The sequence below is a fragment of the Ictidomys tridecemlineatus genome, chromosome 7, assembly GCF_052094955.1.
Source record: "Ictidomys tridecemlineatus isolate mIctTri1 chromosome 7, mIctTri1.hap1, whole genome shotgun sequence".
Lineage (NCBI taxonomy): Eukaryota > Metazoa > Chordata > Mammalia > Rodentia > Sciuridae > Ictidomys > Ictidomys tridecemlineatus.
The window spans coordinates 156897775-156917842 of record NC_135483.1 but is presented as its reverse complement, the minus strand read 5'-3'; the positions used below and the strand labels follow the sequence as shown (position 1 = coordinate 156917842).

At 39.3% G+C, this 20068-nt stretch overlaps 1 protein-coding gene across 5 annotated transcripts in view; it reads right to left on the bottom strand.

Moving 5' to 3' along the window:
* The window catches only part of Myo1b (myosin IB), a 168438-nt gene that overhangs the window by 84419 nt on the left and 63951 nt on the right, over positions 1-20068 (bottom strand). For all 5 annotated transcript variants that reach the window (XM_078017761.1, XM_040294619.2, XM_078017760.1 and 2 more), the window contains exon 4: positions 317-411. In XM_078017761.1, the coding sequence (XP_077873887.1) occupies positions 317-411 (95 nt within the window). The remainder of the gene's footprint in view (positions 1-316; positions 412-20068) is intronic.

Below are 20068 nucleotides of genomic sequence, written 5' to 3'. Positions count from 1 at the left end.
CAGGCTGTGGAGTCTTGGAGAAAAGGTGAGGCCTTAACATACCCAGAGACGGTGCTAGCAAGGATCAGAATCCAGCAACAGATCCCCACATTGTTTGGAACCCCAACTGTTATCTGGCTTCTTCAGTTGACAGATACAGTGAAGTCTTCTCTTAAAACCCAGCCTGCTCTCACCAGCAACCTCCTGCAAAAGCAAGGCTCCTGGGGCCAGGAAGGTCTTGCTGAGGAGGCCCTACATGCCCTCTCTACTGTAGTCATTGAGCACCGTGTTGACCTTCCACTGAGGAGAAGGTCAGGTTGTTAGGTGGTGGCCTCACCTGTTTTTCCTGCTCCACTTTCCCCTGTAATGAGAATACATTGATCTTTATCTTGATCTCGGAGGGATCTGTATGCTTCATCTGACAGGGCGAAGCTGCAGGGAAAATGGAAAAAAGTCCTTAGAATTCAGCTCATTAGAACGCTTTATCAGATGTAACTCTGGATTCTTTAAAGGGCCACTCCAACATGGTTTAGAGAGTGAGCCAAGACATCACATTTTATTTCCTCCCAATTCTTGAAACAAGTCAAGAAATGCATTCTTTGTGGCCCATGTTACCCTTTCCCATGCATTCTCTGTTAAACCAAAATGGCACCGATTTATTGGACCCTATAGATAGGTTTTATTTACCCTCCATGCTATACTGATGACTCTTTTTATTAAAATCTAGGTAATTCAGAGAACCAAGGAGAAAACACTATGCCCCATGTCTACAACTGAATAATGTTGAGAACTTTCCAGGCAACACACTAGAGTTTCAACATAGTGAGGAAACCACCAATATATGGGAGTTGAAACATAATGGGAGGAGGGGGCAAAAGGACAGTCAGTATAGGTAATGAATGACAGGGGTCAGGAAGATGGTTTAGGCTGATTCAAAAGGAAATAAAATGCTAATACCTCCAGAGCACTTCCCCCTCCTCCAACCTGTTGCCAAGGTTACCCACCTCCAGAGAACTGTTCCTCCCTTAATGAGTAGCCCCTGGGTGGCTCCCTTCCTGCCTGTACCCCTGAGCAGTTTCATTCCCACCTTTGGATCACTCCATCTTTTGGTCATGCAGGAAGGATGGGGAGAGGGGGCATGAGAACAAAGGAAATCTAAAACCTATAAAAGGGGCAAGACACCCCCGCTCCCTCAGGCACCAACTTTGGACCCCCTCCTCTAAGGTGGAGTCTCTGTCTTTCCTTCTCTGTTCCGTCCTTTAAATAAAACCTTTTGCTCTTGCCCTTTGTGTTTCTCAGGTGTTCAATCTTCAACACAGGAGGAACAAGACTGGGAACATGGTATCATCTCTGTGGCATTTCCGTCATGAAGCTACTACATTTACAATAAATGCAATCTCTTGAGACCCCAACAGGCACTATAGGATTTGTTGTGGTTCTTGTCCAGTCCTAGGCTCCTCAGTTCCTCACTCTGATTACCAATGACAAAGGGCACCTCATCAAGGAAGAAGGCCAGTCCTCCTGCTGACCTCCCCTTCCTCAAAATGTATTAATAAGTCTTGATCCCCCGAGCTATTTGAAAAATACTTCTAACAATATGGATAATGTATTTAAAACAGATCTTCCTTTAATGCATTTGTTGACAAGCACTTACTGAGAGTCTACTATGCATCAAGAACAAGCCAGAAATGTGGCGATTAATCAATATTCAGCCTCTTTTATGAGTTCTCAGTCAAAAGCACAGGAGTAATAAATAGGAAATATCTAGCCAAGACTTTGAGCCCAATAAAGTCAAGCAAAGCACTGTAAAACGAGGCAAGGACCTCAGGGGGTAGAACCTGGAGGAAAGAGAACCTTCAAGAGGTAGAAAAAGGTGGTCCTACAGAATTAATCAGCAATGCCTGGCATGGTGGTGCACTGCTATAATACCAGCAACTTGGAAGCTAAGGCAGGAGGATCGCAAGCTTGAGTTCAGCCCTAGCAATTTAGCAAGACCCTCAAAAACTTATCAAGACCCTGTCTCAAAAAATAAAAAAGGACGGAGGATGTAGCTCATTGGAAAAGCTCCCCTGGGTTCAATTCCCAGTAGCAAAAGAAAAGAAGTAGCTGGGCACAAACAAAGGTCTAAAATATGATGATAAGATGGAGACAGGTCAGGGAGAGCATTTATGAGCAGTTCTATTGTGCTGGAAGGCAGAACATAAGGTAGAGGGATGAGAGATGAGCTGTCGAGATAGACAGGCAGATTCCAAATTAAGAACAATAGAATCACATGGAGCCACACTGCAAGACTGTAAACAGGAGAGTAGCTAGGTTAGAAAGTCATTAGAACTAAGAACAGCAACATTTACCATGTATTAGAATTGTCTCCAAGCCCTTTATGCTTAAACGCTTTAAATCTCACAAAACTAACACAAAGCAAGAACATCATTTGCCAGGGTCACACTGGCAGTATGACACAGTGGAGCCAGAAATGATCCCGGCTCTTCATCACTGGCACTTGGCACCTTTGCATTTGGGCTAGATTGCAGGGAGACAGGGAAGCATGAGAAGGAGGGAGACTGGTGAAGAACCAGGAGGCAGGGAGAGGTCATATTTGGCCATCTAGACCACACAGGGCTTTCCCCACCATTTTTCTTCTGAAAGTAGTGTGGATGCATTATATCTAGTAAATACCTCCAATGTGCCAGAAGCTGAGTGAGAGGGAGATATCCTTATATTCATAATGGAATTTAATATTCAACAAAACTCTTCAAAGTAAATGTCTGGTATCTTAAGGAAAAATCATCCTGACAGGTAACAGGAGAAGCCCATGATCCCTTTCTCAGGAGGATACTTGCTAACTTGAACCCAGAAATACTAGGAACTACATTCTTCCCCGTCGTGGCACATGTTCTCTTACAATGATTTGTTAGCATATCTTATCCTCCAGCTGGATTTCGGTAAGAGCCTAAAAGACACTTACCATGAGCCTTGTTTTGTAACCTTCACATCAATGAGCCTATGTCCCTGCACATGTAATAAGTAGATTCTAAACATATATTTTTTTAATAAATCTCAATCTTGATTTAAATTGTATCACTTCTTTTCTCTCCAGGACTGACTTTAGTCAGTGCCTCCTGTACACCAGGGGCTGCTTCTGAGATGCTCCTTCCACTCTTTTCTCCAGAATGTAGCTCCTTTTGTGTGTTGGTGCTTGATCCCCAAGAAATGGAGCCAGCTCTCTATGAACCTAAACTTCTGAAACCGTGAGCCCCCAAATGAACTTTTTCTCCTCCATAATTGTCACATAGTCACAGCAGGGGAAAATGTGACTAAAATAGTGTGTTAGCATGGTCTCTAAACATATTTTTGAATGAATGTATGAATAAGAGGAAAAAGAGAGACAAAGAGTATAATGATGAACAGGGTCTTTTTAAGCAACAGGTTACTCTAGCTTGCTCATTTGAACAGTGTACTCCTGACTCCTTCAGTATCTCAAAGCCCTTCAAAATCATTCTCTATAAAACCAAAGCCATGCTTGAGATCCCAGGCAGCTCAAGTGTTCTCAGTCTTCTCTAGCACTCTCTGATTCCCAGGGCAGAAGCAAGCAGCCCATCTTGTGAACCACCACTTAAGGAGGATGGTAGGGAAAAGCGGAAAATGTGGAGGCAGAAAACATCTCAGATGTGACTCTTGGGTCCCAGGTCTATACCTCCCCACCTATGTGACCTCCAACAAATCATTCACCCTGGATGAACTTGTTCACATAGTCAGCCACTTTAGCAGAATAAACAAAAGTATATGGAGGTATCAAGCCCAGGATGAATGTCAGAACATCTTTGTATGTCATAATTAGGTACAGAATCATCCTTCTATCCCCTACCAGAAAGAGAAGCTTCTAGTGGATCAGGGGCTTTCTATCAATTAACCTTTGTGCCATTCACAGCACTATAAGCCTAAATCATAATCAATACCAAGATACAAACGATTGAATGGGTAGATTTTCTCTAAGCAGGGGCAAAGTCAGCACTGGAGTGAGCTCCGTGAAGAACAGTAAACACTGAAGATTCAGTTCTCATATGGCCTTTGTGCAGGCAAGGAAAGCTTTGCTTACATATCTTATTAGCCTTCCTCTCGTCCTACTCCTCCAACTTCTAAACAATAATTCAGAGATGCCACTTCCATTATTATCTTTGGTAAGCCATGCAGGAAAGCACATTTTGGCAAACACAAGTAAAGTTTTCCGATCATACATATTTATGGAACTCATCATGGACTGTTTAATTCAGGCCTTTGAATTAAAGTCCTCCTAGGACTGCAGTTTACCTTTGTACACCATTACTAGATCCACAGTAATGGAAAATGACTTTAAAACTGAATAACCACATAACACACACAAGAGATCACCAAATGCCTCTCCATGGATCTACTGCAAGCTAAAACACCTAAGCTGAACTAGCTTATTTTTTGTTTGTCCAAAAAAGAAGTAGTCACCCATGGGAATTGGTTCCAAGCACCTTCTCCTACCCATCTACTCCACTCCCCCTGGGTAACAAAATCTGCAAATGATCCAGTACTTTATATAAAATGGTATAGTATTTGCATACAACCTAAGCTTATCCTACTACACAGTTTAAAGCATCTCTAAATGACTCAGAATACCTAACAATGTAAATGTCATGCTAACGGTTGTGATGCTATATTGCTTAGGGAATAAAGGCAAGAAAGTCCATACATGTTCAGTACAGATGCAATTTTCTTCCCTAATATTTTTGACCCTCAAGATTGGCTGAATCGGGGCTGGGATTGTGGCTCAGCAGTAGAGTGCTCACCTAGTACAGGCGGGACCCAGGTTCTATCCTCAGCACCACATAAAAATAAAGGCATTGTGTTGTGTCCATCTACACCTAAAAAATAAATGTTAAAAAAAAAAAAAGATGCTCACCTTTAAAAAAAAAAAAAAAAAGATTGGCTGAATCCATGGACCCAGAGGGTGAACTCTATCCATGTATCCCTGTCCATAAAGACAGGGCTGATTCATCTGATGGAGAATACAATCTTAACATAAGACAAAGGATAAAAGAGGTATTTATTCGTTCAAGGCTTTCAATAGACAATGACTTTGAACTGACGTGACACTTTACCAATGAAAATACTTCAGCCTGAAAAAGTTTGTTTGTACTACTGACACACTCATCTCAAGTACAGTATAAATGTCATCACACTTACTGCCTACAAACACAGATTTTTCTTTTACTTTTTCTTGTTTTTTTTTTTTTAAAGACCAGGTAGAGGGCCCTGAAGAGAACACAAGCCCGTTCGTCTTCCTCTCTGGCAACGTTAGCACATACCCATCCCCAAGGCCAACATTTATAACTGTAAACTGAAACCACATGCCAGTCCTCCAAACCTCTCTATAATTAAGGAACCTAAATAAATCTTTAGAGAAGTTTTTAGTTAAAACCAGTTGTGACCCATATGCTTCTCATTATTTTGTGACCACGTCAGCATTGTTATTTACCACACACAGAAATGAATGGTTAATTATAATACAATGACGATAACGTAAGGGGGGTGAGCATGGTTTCTGACCCACCACATCAAGAACATGGTTTTACCAGCTTCTTCTGTCCTCTCCTTGAGCTCCAAGAACAATAGGGGCAGCCCGACATTTCCACACAGCTCCCCTTTGCTTCCAGAGCAGCTAACCAGCTGTTCATGGAGAGTCAAGAATCCCAGCACCAAGTATGTTCACTGCAAGTTTCCCAACAGCTGTATCTATCACTGAGGTTTGGGGCTCATCTGTTATTTTCCGTCAGGGTGGAATGCTGGGTTGCACTTCAACACAGCCCAGCTGCTGCTTACTTCCTCTTCCATCTTATTTCTGTTCAGAGTGTTAATCACAGTGGTTCTGCGTTCCTGGTCATCAGGGGCAATGGCAGGGCTTCTTTTCCAAAACTCCATGCTCCCCACCCTGCCATTTCCTTTCTCAGTTTGTTCACCCCAAGCATAAGACCCAAACACACTGCCACTGCTGTGAAACCCAACACACTGCCACTACTCCCTCAATCTTCTGCTCTCCCAAGCCCTGCCCCACGTTTCAGTCTCCCCAGCCTTTCCCTAGTGAGTCACTTGAGAATGCATTCTTCAAAGCATGCCTCCTCCATTCTTAGGACTTTTACTTAGTTCACAGTACATGTACCAGAACAAAATTTGTCTCAGGAAACCCCTGAACTTCAATAACTGTCTCTACCTTTGCATTTCAAGTATTTTTCTTCAAAATGGCGCTCTGTTTCATTCAATCCTGAATCCTGGTGCATTTTCCAATCACACGAGGGAAACTCCTCTCCTGAACTCAATCCTCTTGATTGAATTGAAATAGCTCAGTCTCAAAATCCTAACCTACAACTGAGATCTATAAATCTCAACTATTTCTTTCCCTTTCTAGCTCTGGATCAGCCCCAAACACTAAGTGTTTCTAAACTAAGCAACCCAAAAATTGTTTTTTTGTTGTTTTTTTTTTAAATGGCTAAACTCCATGTGTTCCACAACTCTAACCTCATATTGAACTTAATCAAGGGCTTAGGGAGTCCACAAGAAGGAAACAGAGGAGATGGAAAAGAAGAAACCTGGAGGAATTTTTAAATTTTGTTTTTAAGGCAAATCACCACGTTGGCCTTGCTGGTCAAATATTTTGCCAATATCTTTATATCTACAATGGTCTCAAACTGGTTATTCAGAAATAGTTGCCTAACCTGGAAAATATTACCTTGTTAAATCAGCGTTCTTCCTCTAGACATGCATCCTATCATATCTTAAAGGAAAACTTCAGGGAAAGTAAGTTTTTGTCATTATTTATTTTTTACCCTGGAAAGCATAACTGTGCTCTTGCCCTATGCCAGTACAAACATAATAAATTAACTTATTTACACAATACAAGTATCTTCTCAAAGCCAAACACTTATAAGCATTCCTAACTATCTAAGCTTCAGAGCAAGAGAAGACGAAGAACAAAAGGAAGCCCTTTTCAAAATAAATAGGCAAAACATACACTATAACATTAAAAGGAAAGACAGTGAAAACATTCTTGAAACTGGGAATAAATGAATGGTATATGGACCTATAATCAGCTGGAACCATTTCTACAGTTTGTATAAAATGGTACAATATTTACAGTATATAGAACAACCACAAGGTAATAGCACAAAGTTATACAGCCAAATAGTGGGGAAAAAATACATGAAATTGTGAAATAAAAAATAATAATAAGCCAAAAGAGGGCAGGAAAAGAAGAGGAAATCAGAAAATAATTAAATGGTAAACTAAGCCAATCACATGAATTAAATGTGATTAAACATTAAATGTTAATGGACAAAATACTCCCAACTAAAAGGCATGGCATATTGTAATGGGTATTAAAAATAAGATTCAAGCCAGGCGAGGTGGTGCACACCTGTATCCCAGTGGCTCAGGAAGTGGAGGCAGGGGATTTCAAGTTCAAAGCCAGTCTTAGCAATAGTGAGGTGCTAAGCAACTCAGTGAGACCCTGTCTCCAAATAAAATACAAAGTGGAGCTAGGGATGTGGCTCAGTGGTTGAGTGCCCCTGAGTTCAATCCCTAGTACCTCCCCCGGTCCCCACAAAAGATTCAATTGTGTGCTACCTATAAAAGCTACACTTACAATGTACCATGCAAAACATTGATGAGTCAGAGAACACTGTACTTCTCTTTTATACATCTAAACTAAAAACAAATTCCTACTTGCCATTCCAAAATAAGAAAGAAGTTATACCATGATATATGACAGCAAGTACAGGTAAGATTTGTCTTAAAAATTATCTATCATTTTCTAGGAATATTTTATGAACATTTAGTTTCTAAGTTCATAAACACTCTTATATCCTAAACAGAAATAGCCCTATTGCTTTCTTTTGGCTACAGAACAGGAAATAGCCTGTTTCTATTGGTTACACATAGAAAAAGTTTCACTGAGATGAATCATTTTAAGATGACATCTGTTCTGTAATGACAATAGTAAAGCATCAAATAAAAGTTTAAAAGTCAGGCTTTGAAACAGGGCATGATAAACAGGCACAAAATGTTTCTTAATTCTTTACAACCTTACTGATTTTCAAAAAAACAGACTTTCCCTGCCCCAGGTCTGATTCACAGACGGCCTGGGTCAACTTCATGCATATCAGGTCTCTCACTATTTTTTATTGGATCACTCAAAAATGTATTTTAATCTTGACAATCAAATGTAACCACTAAGGGGACAAAATCACAGCGAATGTTCTGTGTATATAAAAAGCCTTGTAAAAAAACAGGCATAGAGGCACATGCCTGTAAACCCAGTGGCTCAGGAGGCTGAGGCAGGAGAATTAAGAGTTCAAAGCCAGCCTAAGCAACAGCAAGGAGCTAAGCAACTCAGTGAGACCCTGTTTCTAAATAAAATACAAAAAAGGGTTAGGGCTGGGGCTCAGTGATTGAGTATCCCTGAATTTAATCCCTGGATAAAAAAAAAAATTGTAAAACATATGTGTTATAATGTTTCAAGGAAAAATAGTAATCCTACATAATTGGACAAGAAATTCTTTTACTTCAGCATTAGATTAAATAAGAAAAGATCTTTATTTTCAAAAGTTCACAAGACAGTTGCAGAAAACAATTTAAACCTTAAGGTTAGAATCTTCTCATGATGAAGCAGCTAGGGACATATCCAAATTCTTTAAGCCCCACAGGCTGGACCACATAATGGAGACCCCCTCGTTTGCCCAGACCCAACAGACTGGCTGAAAATCACCCAACAGAATAAACATCTTTCCTTCTGCAGGACTGACATGGAGGTGGATGGGGCTGAGGGTGGACTGCAAAGGCCAGGTATTGGAGACAGGCATTAGGAAGCAGATAAGAGGTTTAGGGAGACTAAATTTTCCCAGGAAGGAAAAAACTGGGTTTAAGATATGAAAGCAATAAGGAGGAAACATCTGTCTTCAGGCCCTGGAAGCTGCTCTTTGGAATCCACTAATAATCCCTATGCTCCTGAGGACTTCCTGCTGAAAACTTCAACTGCTTCAGAGAAAACAGTACCTAGAAATGCCCTAAACTGGAACAGACCAGCACAGGGGCAAAGCCTTCATGCTAGCAGGATCCTGCTGGGTCTTGGCAAGAGGTCGAAAGCAAAGACCAACTCCCAGTCTTTATCAGTCCTGTCACTACAGGACCTATCCTGCTTTATCAGTCCTTGTCACTACAGGACCTATCTCAGGAATGCTTCTATCTCCCAGACAATCCCTTAACTAAGGTGGAAGGGTGTGGAGGCAGGGCAGCCCTCTAATTCACAAAGGCAGGGTTCCCAAGGGTGCTCAGCAACATCTATGAGGGAAGAGGCAGGACTCACCTTGCAGGGCTCTAAGGATCATGATGGAGACCATCTGCCCTAGAAGCTTATGATCTCAAGGAAAGACACTCAAGTCCCCCAAGAAAGGGAGGTGGGAGAAGGTAATAAACACATCAGCAAACTCCTAAAGACATTCAGAAAAGGGCAGGGCAGGAGGGATGATTTCTACTGAGAAAAATACATCACAGAAAATTGCAAAATCTTAACCCCCAAAGCATATGTGAGGCCCGAGACTGGGAGGAAGCAGTGAGGAAATTAGGTTATTTCCCCTGTACAAAAATTAACCAACAACTGATCTTGGAAAAGAACAAATAGACAATTGGGGCTTTTAATTCAAACTCAGTAAGGACTCAAGGTTGTTTTTAGTATCTCTTCCAACAAAAGAATTCTAACAATCATCTTTTATTACCCGACACTCATTAAAGTAATTGCAGAGTCTACAAGAACCTTTTCTAGTTCAAAGTAAATGCAACACAAATATTTCAAACTTCTTTTTTTCACCATGTCTCATTTCAATTAATTTTAGAAATCAATTTTTATGACTTTATTACAAGCACCTAAAATCCGAGAAATACTTATCCCAGGAGAAGTTACTCTAAAACACTTTTGAATCACCTGTAGGACTGTGCTGAACTTAAAGATTTACTCATAAAAGTGAAAAGAAGGATTTCAAGTTCTCAGAGTGCTAATATTTTTCACCGGTTGTTCCCTACAGTGCCACTTGGGATGCCTCTTTCTGTGTTGATTATAGAAAAATTCTGAGATGCCCGAAGGGCCAGGATAGAGGGGAAGAGAGATAAGGGAAATAAATCAGTTAATGACTGAGATTCAAACCAACAAAAAACTATTCTGCATTCCTGAACAAATGTCGAAATCTTTACTCAAATCCCAGGTAGACGAACCACCAGGCACCAGATCATCCTGCTTACAACCCCAATCAGTCTGGAAGCAATGAGTGAGTACCTGTCCTAATGGACTGCCGTTCCACCAGAAAACATTCCCCAATTTGCATCCCTCCACCCCTCTTATCTACAGCCAGTGTAGACTCAATGCAAACAATTTATGCTTTCCTTCCCTGAATTCTCATTATAAAAATGTTCTTGGCTTCCGGGTCCAGCAGATACCTCCAACCCTACTAGCCTTGCTGTTAGTAGCTCTGGAAACTTGTCCCAGGGTGGGTCCTTTTCTGGCTAGCATCTGTAATGGTTCAATAAACTCTTGAATTTCAGAGATCCTTTGACCTCAAGAATTTTGTTTAACAGTGTCTCTTTTTAAAAATATTTTTTTAGTTGTCAATGGGTCTTTATTTTATTTATTTTTATGCAGTGCTGAGAATTGAACCCAGTGCTTCACACATGCTAGGCAAACGCTCTACCACTAAGCCACAACCCCAGCCCCTTAATAATGTCTTTTGCTCTAACTCTGAAATACACATTCTAACATACTTCACATCCACAGCTGAAATAGTTAGATTTTACAGTAAAGCCAACCTTTCAAGTTTACAATATTCACTTGAAAACTGCTGTACATCATCTAAATGATAGTCTGGGGTACCTGCCAGGTGTACAGGATACAATGATGCAGGCATCACAGCTTCATCTCAATAGGACAGGACACAGGAGGGCCATCCACGACAGAAAACACTGTGCTAGAGACCTGGTGTACTGCCAGGTACTACAGAGGTGCAGAGAGAGATCTGGTCAAGGTTATCACAGAGGCGTGGGGTAGAGATGGCATTTAAACTTAAAACCCAAGGACTTACGCTTTGGTTAAAAAACAAACAATACACAAAGGAAAGGGAGTGTAGTATTGAAAGGTTATCAACTTAAAGCTTTGTTTTAAAGCCTCACGGGACTGTCCAAGGGATGGGTATAAAGTTCCCTGTACAGTACCTGACATGCAGCAGGGACTCAATAAAAGACCAAGTTTAGCTTGGGTTTATATTATAAAATCAAGGTCACAAAGCTATTAACATTTGGTAGAACCAGATCAGCAGCCATTTCACAGACTGGCTACAAAATGCAATTACATAAACAAATATAAATGAGATGCCTGAATAAACAGATGCATGTAATGTACATATATAAATACACAGACCACTGTGTGGGTTTGCATACATTTTTGCAGAGAACGAAAAATGAATTGGAAAAATAATAAGAACAATGCTGAGTCTTCCTGGTTAACAGCTAAATTCACATCGAAATACTGTAAAGGAGGAAACATTCTGGAAATTTTATCAGGCAAAGGAATACAAAGGATATCACCTCTATAGACTCCAGTGGCAGTTTGAACTCATTATTGTGATCCAACTAGGTGTTAATTTAATTATGTGAGGACAAGTCATTTGATCTCTGTGGCTAACTGAAAATAACAAACTTACTCAAAAGCATGGAAGAAAAACTGGCTGAGAAAAAAAAAAAACAACTTTTTTTTCCCCATAAAAATTTTGTTTTTCTTCTTTCTTCCAGGCCATCTAATACCTTTCAAATCTACCCCTTCCCCCATCATCAGCTCTGTCGTTGACTTAGCTGAGTCCCTGAATTCTGGCCTTCAGTAATCTCTCATTGGGGTTTTCTATTCCCAAGCAAGACATCTGCACAAGCCAACTTGAAGCAACGCCTTCAAAATACACAGGCATGGCCTTCATTGCCACAGCTCTTCCTCCATTCCCAATTTTGTCCCCATTGTGGCCAGATTTAACTTCTGGCTTTTAGGTATTTCTGCAATAAAATTTGTTAGAACTCAAAGCAAGGTTACATCAGTTTTGTCCCCCCAAAGCTACAGTTCTAAGGAGCACTCTGATGTTATGTGGAAAGTATTTGTTTTACTTAGGCACAGCAAGAAGTGTTAGCAGCACGTCTGAGGCTTTTCTAGGCAGTCTGGACTGGACGGCTGGGATCCTAAGGTGGCCCGGTGGCTCCCTTCCCCCACACCCATGTTTTACTATACACCTATTGCAAATTCAGGACATACACACAAAAAAGTAGAAATTCTTCCTCTAGGCTTACAAATAGGAAACAAATAAGTTTAATTTATGACAGAGCCAAATCCATGTCTGTCTTTTAAAGAGAAAATCAATTACTTGAGGGGAAAAAAAATCAGAGGATTGGGATTCAGACCATCAAGAAAGAAGTCCCCTCAGAGAACTTACAGGCTCCTGGCCTAGAGTGACTGACAGCTTTCTCCAAGAGGACCAAGTGTGGTCAACATAGGACCATGGGATGGCTTCTCCTTACACAAGAGAAGAACCCTCCTCTTGCAAGGGGATCTCACTTCCATTCCCTCCCTCACCCCAGTGTCCTTCCTAGTCCCCACACTAGGGAAGGGGATTCAACACCAAGATAAGGGAAGCTCAAGATGCCAGCTCTGTTCTGCACATTATTTGGTTACTAGTTACTATTTTTTAGGTTTTTTTTTTTTAAGCTAAAATGGCTTCAAATTGGCCACCTAGAAATGATTAAACCAAAAGCATTATATGCAACTCTGCCTGTAGGCTCCCTTCTTTGCCCTCCTCCCCCTCCTTACTGGAGTTACCCTGAAACACCCAAGAAGGTTGTTCCTTCCTCCAAGCTTCCCTGGTTCTCCAGCACTCCCTGGCAGAGCCTGGCTGAGACTGGAAACAGGGGATGGGTAAACAGACACACTTTGAGCTACACTGCTGCTTGGGCAAGACTGAATGCCGATACACAGAAAGTGCTATGAATACAAAGGGTTTCAAATAACTCTAGCATGGGTCCTTTACATAGCAAGTGCAGTTCCAAAAGGAATCCAAATTTGGAGTAGTCTAATCATCCACTGGAAGGTTTTTTAAGTCATATGAATATGCCTGCAAAGTAACCATACGAAAATGAATGAATAGAAATACCATATATAGGGTACATATATATTTGAAAGAAAGAAGCACTTGAATCTAGAAGTAGGTAGTGACATTTATCACTACACATCAGTAGGGGAAAGGCATTTGATAAAAGACCTTGGCCACAAAGACAACCAAATTTTGATCAACAGCTTGAACTAAGAATTCTCTGGAGACGAAGCTACGCACAGAACCTGTCCATGTTTTCAATATAGGACATAAAGCTCAATGTAAGTTTTACATCTTCAATAAGAAAGCTGCCTTTCGGTATATCCAGACCAATTTCTGGTCACCCAAGAAGGTCAAAACCAGGTCAGCTGCCCTTAGACAGAAGCCTATCTTAAGAAGGTTCATTTCCCAACCTGTGTGCAAAGTTTACAAAGCAGCAGAGCCCTTGACAGAACCAGCCAACCATCTTTCCAGGTTCATCTCTGGTGAATTTCTTGCCTGTCACCTCATTCTAGGAGTGCCTGACCTGTACCCCTGATCTAATAAGTGAGACAGACTTTTCTGGTTTAGTTTCTGTTCCTTGAGCAAACGGGTTACAATGCTCCATCCGAATGTCTAGCACGATGACTGACATGTGGTATATACTCGGAATATATTGTTAAAATGAAACCTAACATTGTCCTCTCTCATTTCAAGCAAGAAAAAAAAAATCAATCAAATTAATTTATGACATTTTCAAAGACTATGTTTGCTTACCAATTTTGGTGATTTTACAAATAACCAACTAAAGGAGAAATCCAAAGAAATATTATTTAAGTGTACATTTGTAGGTGCACATTCATTTGTTGAGAAAGAAAGACCTCTACGGGTTTAAAATACTTAAAAGAAGAAAGTTTTAAAAGAAGTGGCTTCGATTTTAAACTCTTTAGCTAAATTCTTTATTTAGGTAAATTTCTTAGGATTCAGCAATTCTCCCTAATGCTAGCGTACATAAAATTCTATTTGAAGACAGGAGATAAGAGTCACATAAAATCCACTTTTTAAAGGTGGTCAAAGTACAGTTACATTTATACTAGTAAAGTTTTAGGACCTTGCTAATTCTTGAACTAGGGAATAAAGGCAATTAGAGTCACCTTCAGATCTGGCAAATGAAAGTATCTTGCTGCTACCCTTCCTATAGTTCCCAGCTGACATGCCCTCTCTAAAAAAAAACAGTCACTTCTCCAGGTTCCCCTTAAGCAAATGATCACTTTTATCCTAATTTTCTTCTTGAGTTCTGTAGCCAGTATTTATTGAGTGCCTATAATCCACTAGCAACTGTGCCCAGTATGACAGGGACATGCAAATGAAAACAAGGCTCGGGTTCAAGGGTCTCTCTTATCAGTCCTCTCAAGAGTACCCATCATAGACCACTTCCACCTATTCTCAGCAAAAGATCTTCTCTATTAAAGAAGGATTAGAGTTTCGATGTTCTGTATTGATGTTCTGAAGAGGTATTTTTTGCACCAAGAAAATTAATGAGACTTGCAGAGTGGGGTACTCAAAATTTATGGATAGAGAATATATTTTCAGAAACTCCAATACATTAAATCTTTATATCCTGAGTCCCTAAGAGGCGGCCTAGAAAAGCTGCAGTGACAACCCACTATTCCTTACTCCTAGGTCTTTCTAGATCTGATATGTTGTTGAATCCAACCAACTTAGTGGTATGTCCCAGCAAGTACCAGAAGACCCTCACTAGAGTTTTCTATATGCCAATAATAGGCTTAGTAATAAGGGAGAAAATCTGCAGAGATTTGCGGGGAGTAGGGGGATGGACCCTATCTTTGGAGGTTTCAGAACTAAATACTTACTAAAGAGAGAATTCCCTTCAATTTTCATGAACAGTTAACTAGGGAATTTAACTCCTAAAATGACTCTGTCAATGGTTTCCACCTTGTTGCTTAATAATAAAAAAAAAAAAAACACACAACTGCTCTCTTTAATTATGTATACTTCAAATACCTACAGATTGAGAAAACAATCTCTGCCATAGCTCCCCAGCCCAAAGAGGGGCAACCAGGACTATGCCTAGTTAGCTGCTGGATCACCACCAACAACCAGTTCGAAAGTAAATAAGCCCCATCTCGAAAGTAAATAAACAAACAAACAAACAAATAAAATTAAGGATCTTTTATTAGCAATAAAGTATGGATACTACAGGCCCTTACCACAGAATATAACTTCCAATGATCTTAAGACCCCTTTTAATCTAAGCTCAATTATAAGAAACGGGGGAAAAAAAAAAAAGAAAAAGAAAACCCTCAAAGAATTAGGAGGCACCTAAAGGAAAAACTAAAATCTTCTTATCCTTGTTTTCTTCAATCAAGTCAAGCCATCGATAAGCCAGGCAATTGTACCAGTGAGTCTCATCCTTGGTGCACCCTGGAATCAGCTTGGCTTCATGCCTTTCCACCTTCCCCACAGCTTCTGAGGGAATTCTGCAGTGGTTCTAGTACTTTGGTGTTATGTCCTCTGTTTTACTTTGACCTAAGAAGCTGCTATATAAAATGCAGTATTCCCTGCAAGGAAGTTTTGGGAGATGTTGTTCATGATGGTATCTGTCATATTCTAAGTCCCATAAGAGAGTTCTCTTTAAAACTTAACCAGCAAGGAAAACTGTGCTTCTCTTGAGCAAGCAGTGTGCTTTGATCTCATATGCAAAAATAACTTTATAACTGATCATATTTCCCTTTTTACTTTGCCTACCAGGAAATGAAAAGTTCAAGTTCAAAACAAGAGAGGAAGGGCATCACAGTATTAATTTTCACGTGGGTATCATCTATTTTTTAGGGTCCCTTTATTCTGGCTTTTCAAAGTTATTACTTCTTATTATATCAACTATAAAATGGTAAGTTACCTCCAGTTGATTATGAATGTTAAGGGACAGAATAATTAGTCAAGACAAATAATGCAATTGGTATGACTAAAATCCATGTTTGGGGAAGGAAGGGGAGATGGTAGAGGATGGACGTACAAGCCCCTTATAAGCATAGCAAAGCCAATTTCCCAGAAAATTTTCATTGATTTACTTACAAGTGTAACATTCAAAACTATTAACAAATCTAGGTAAATCTTTAGTGTGCAAACAGACATGTACAGGATTACTAGAATAAAAAGACTATAGTTTAAAAATTATAGCAGGAAGTCAAAGGTAGCATCCAAAACCTATTTTCCTGACTCATTTATGGAAACAGGGAGCCTTAATGCATGGCTACTGGATGGACTCAGTATCTACTTAAATTATCCTAATTCTATGCTTTATCCCCTAACCCACTGATTAACTACACAAAACCTCCCCACCTCTCCTGCAAATATCCAATATCCTTCATATGTATTTATTCATGTCTGTTTGTTTTGAGACAAGGTCTTACTATGTTGCCAGGCTGGTCTTGAAGTCTTGGCCTCAAGTGATCTCTCGGTCACCTAAGTGCTGGGATTATAGGTCCCATGCCTAGCTTTTTTTTTTTCTCCTTTATTGGAAAAAAAAATCTAATTTTTCTAAAAATTTTTACTTTTTCACCTTCCCCCTCTAACTACATCCATATTTGGAAAAGAAAATTTAATTAAAGGTGGCCTTAAACACAACTCTTAAACTCCTGAACGTAGAGGAAATTGACTTTTATTCACCACCCATCTGGGAAGAGCTAGATCCAAAAAAATTAACATTGCACTGGCTTAAGTTTCAAAGCTGGTTAGAATCATTTTGCCAAAATCCCCAATAGATGAATATGTGATCAATACGGAAGAGATCAGTATCTAGTTTTCTAAAATCCTAATATATATATACTGGTTCCAAGAAAATCAATAATAGGGGAACTGAACCAAAGACAGATCTTTTGTAAAAACTATCAAGCATTTAAACACATCTTCAAATATCACATAATTCTAAGTAGTTCCATAAATAATAGCAACTAAATATGATACTATTAAAAGCTTTTACTAATAACAAACCAATAAGTTAGCAGTGTCTGTGCTGAGCAGTAATTAGAAAAGGAATAACAGTAGAAACGTTAGAAATGGATGAACAGTTTTACTTCTATAGGAATGCATTCAAATGAGATTAAAATGGAAATATAGAAATATATTGTGATTACATATTTAATTTAAGAGGAGGACTATCTTTTAAAGTTATACTGCTAAACTCATGTTTAAGTTCATGCATAAGCTTGCTTTACATAGTAGCCATGAGTTGAATTATCCAATGGTAACCAAACTACTGAAATTATCTAGGAGACAGGAGATGATGTAATATACCCATCAAGTTCCACTCCAATTCCCCCTTCTCAGGCACAAGGCAAGACACACTTCCCAGCTTCCTTCACAGTTGGGCTGGGCCCGTGTGACTATGCAATGGCCAGTGAACATGGCCTAACTAAGCTTTCTCTTCACCTTCCACCATGATCTTGAAAGCCATGGGCCCAGATGAGGAGATAAGAAAAACAACCTGGATATTTGAGTTGCCACATGCAGGAGAGTCTGAGGAAAGACAGGTGACTCCCTTAGAATGTGCCATTAGCAAGAAACAACCTTTGCCACGGTAAGACCTGCTCATTACCCAACCACAGCCCTACCTTATTCTAATACATTTACTACATATTTGCTTGTTAGATCACAAACACTAATTAGCAGTCACCAATGAATAGCTGAACACTAAAAATAAATATTTCCTGAGGACCTACTGTATACTTAACACTAGGCCTGTAAAATGTGGTTTAGGTATGCCACAGAGTGCCCAAGATGAGTCCCTGGATTATGAATATAAAATACTAGAATTTCTGTTCACATTTCTTTATGCATCATTTTTTTAAAAAAATGTTTCATTTCCTGTTCTTATTTATTTTATAATGTACACAATACATTAAAATAGTGCTACCCGAAGTCAACTACAGTTAAGCAAATATATTGAGTAGATTTTAAGACCACCAATCTTAAGGCAACAAATAAGCATAATGCTATGTCCTTGCTTAAAGATGCTTACTCCTACGGAAACCAAATACTTAAACAGGTAACAATAAAATATGAGAAAGTATATAATAAGCTACCATGACAGGATACAATCCATGGGATAAACAAAATGTGACAGGACCAACAAGTAGTCTTGGTACAACATGAAAAATGAGCAGGTTTTAGGCACATGGGGAAGAGGGGAGTGAGTGTCAACATAAATAGGGGGGTTGAAAGAAACAGCAGGTAAGAAGAGGCCAAGTCAAGTAAAACTTACAAGTGAAAGCTAGCTACAAACTTCTCAAACTCCTCTATTTTCACAGCTAGAATTTTTACTTAGGGCTGATTTTAATTTAAAAGGTTCTATTCAAGATCAACGCTATCTATAAGAAAAGGTGAAGTCCTTAGATACAGAGCACAGCAAAGATTTTCAAGTCTTAAGATTCATTCATGCTCCCTAAACTATGCCTGCAAGACCATACAGCATTGGCCATCACATGACACCACTATAGTGAAAGTTATGCCACGAAAAGGAAGCAAATGTTCAAAGCATTATATGCCATTTTCTATTTGTTTTAGGAAGAATGCCCAGCAAATACCCATACACGTTTCCACACTTCCTCCTTCCTTGTAGTTGGGTTCCGGGTAATGAGCAACCGGAGCCATGACTCAGACACATCACGTAATCATATTTAGTAACATGTGTCCATTTTATAAGTTATCTTTAACATCTTCTATTGCAATTGTTGTTAACATATCTCTGTAAACCTTAGATGACACTTCCATTTTGAATGTTGGTTTCTATCCAAAGTACTACTTATAAGAGCAAACTATGCATAAGCCTCTACTACTAATAATAGCCAAGTCAATTATAAATACACATAGAAGCAGCAGCAACATTTTGTGGCCAAATGTGAGGTAGAGCATATGAGTAAGCGAATATGTCTCTTGAAAGCAACCGAAGCAATGGCTTAGAAACTAACAGAGCAATTCCTAAGGAAACATTCAAGAGTCTTTGTCAACCCATGTTTCATAAAAATATGGAAGAAGGAAGTGGAAATGGACTCCTCCAATCTTAAGCCTTATGCGCTTCCCAAAGAAATTCATCATGAAAACCATACAAATCTTCCCTGTATCCAGATGTTTCCAACTTTTTACTGTTGAGAAAGACTGAAGGGAGAAAAAAATAGTAGAAAAGATATACATACTAATTTATTACTTTTTTGCTAAGTTTCTGTGAAATTGGGCTAAGCCACCTATAAGGCTTGGGATATTCCTATTGTAATGTAGGATATTCTATTCAGATCTCAAGTTGACCATCAAGATGTTGAACCTTATTATTCAAAGGGGAGGGTTCCACATGGAAAGGAATAGACATACTTTGTGTAAGTTGATAAAGGCTAAAATTGATGTACTTTGTATGAAATGTTCCCCCTCCTGAATAACATTATGATTCATCACTAATAGCAACTGGAGGTTTTGTTATAAAACATAGATGAATTAACATCTGTTTATACTTATAAGTTATTCCAACATTCAATCATTCATCACTCATTCATTAAAACATTGAATTTACACACATGGACATTTAGGTATTTTTAACAAGTCTGAAGAATTTTTCCAGTTGGTGGCTGAAATGCAAGATGGTAATTTTTCCAGACACATAAGCTTGTAATTTTAAGTAATGCCCTTATCCAAACTCCCCTCCCATTACTTTGGAATAGTGTTCCTAATCCTTCAATCCTCCTGATGACTCAAGTAGACTGGTATTTGGAAGTTTTAATAAAATTAGAAATTACTTGTAGCTATCATCTCAATTCAATTACCTTTTTCCTTTTCTAACACCTCGGTCCATTGTGCCATAGCCAAAGCTAGTCTTTTCATATACATTCCATATAGCTAGTTATTACACTACA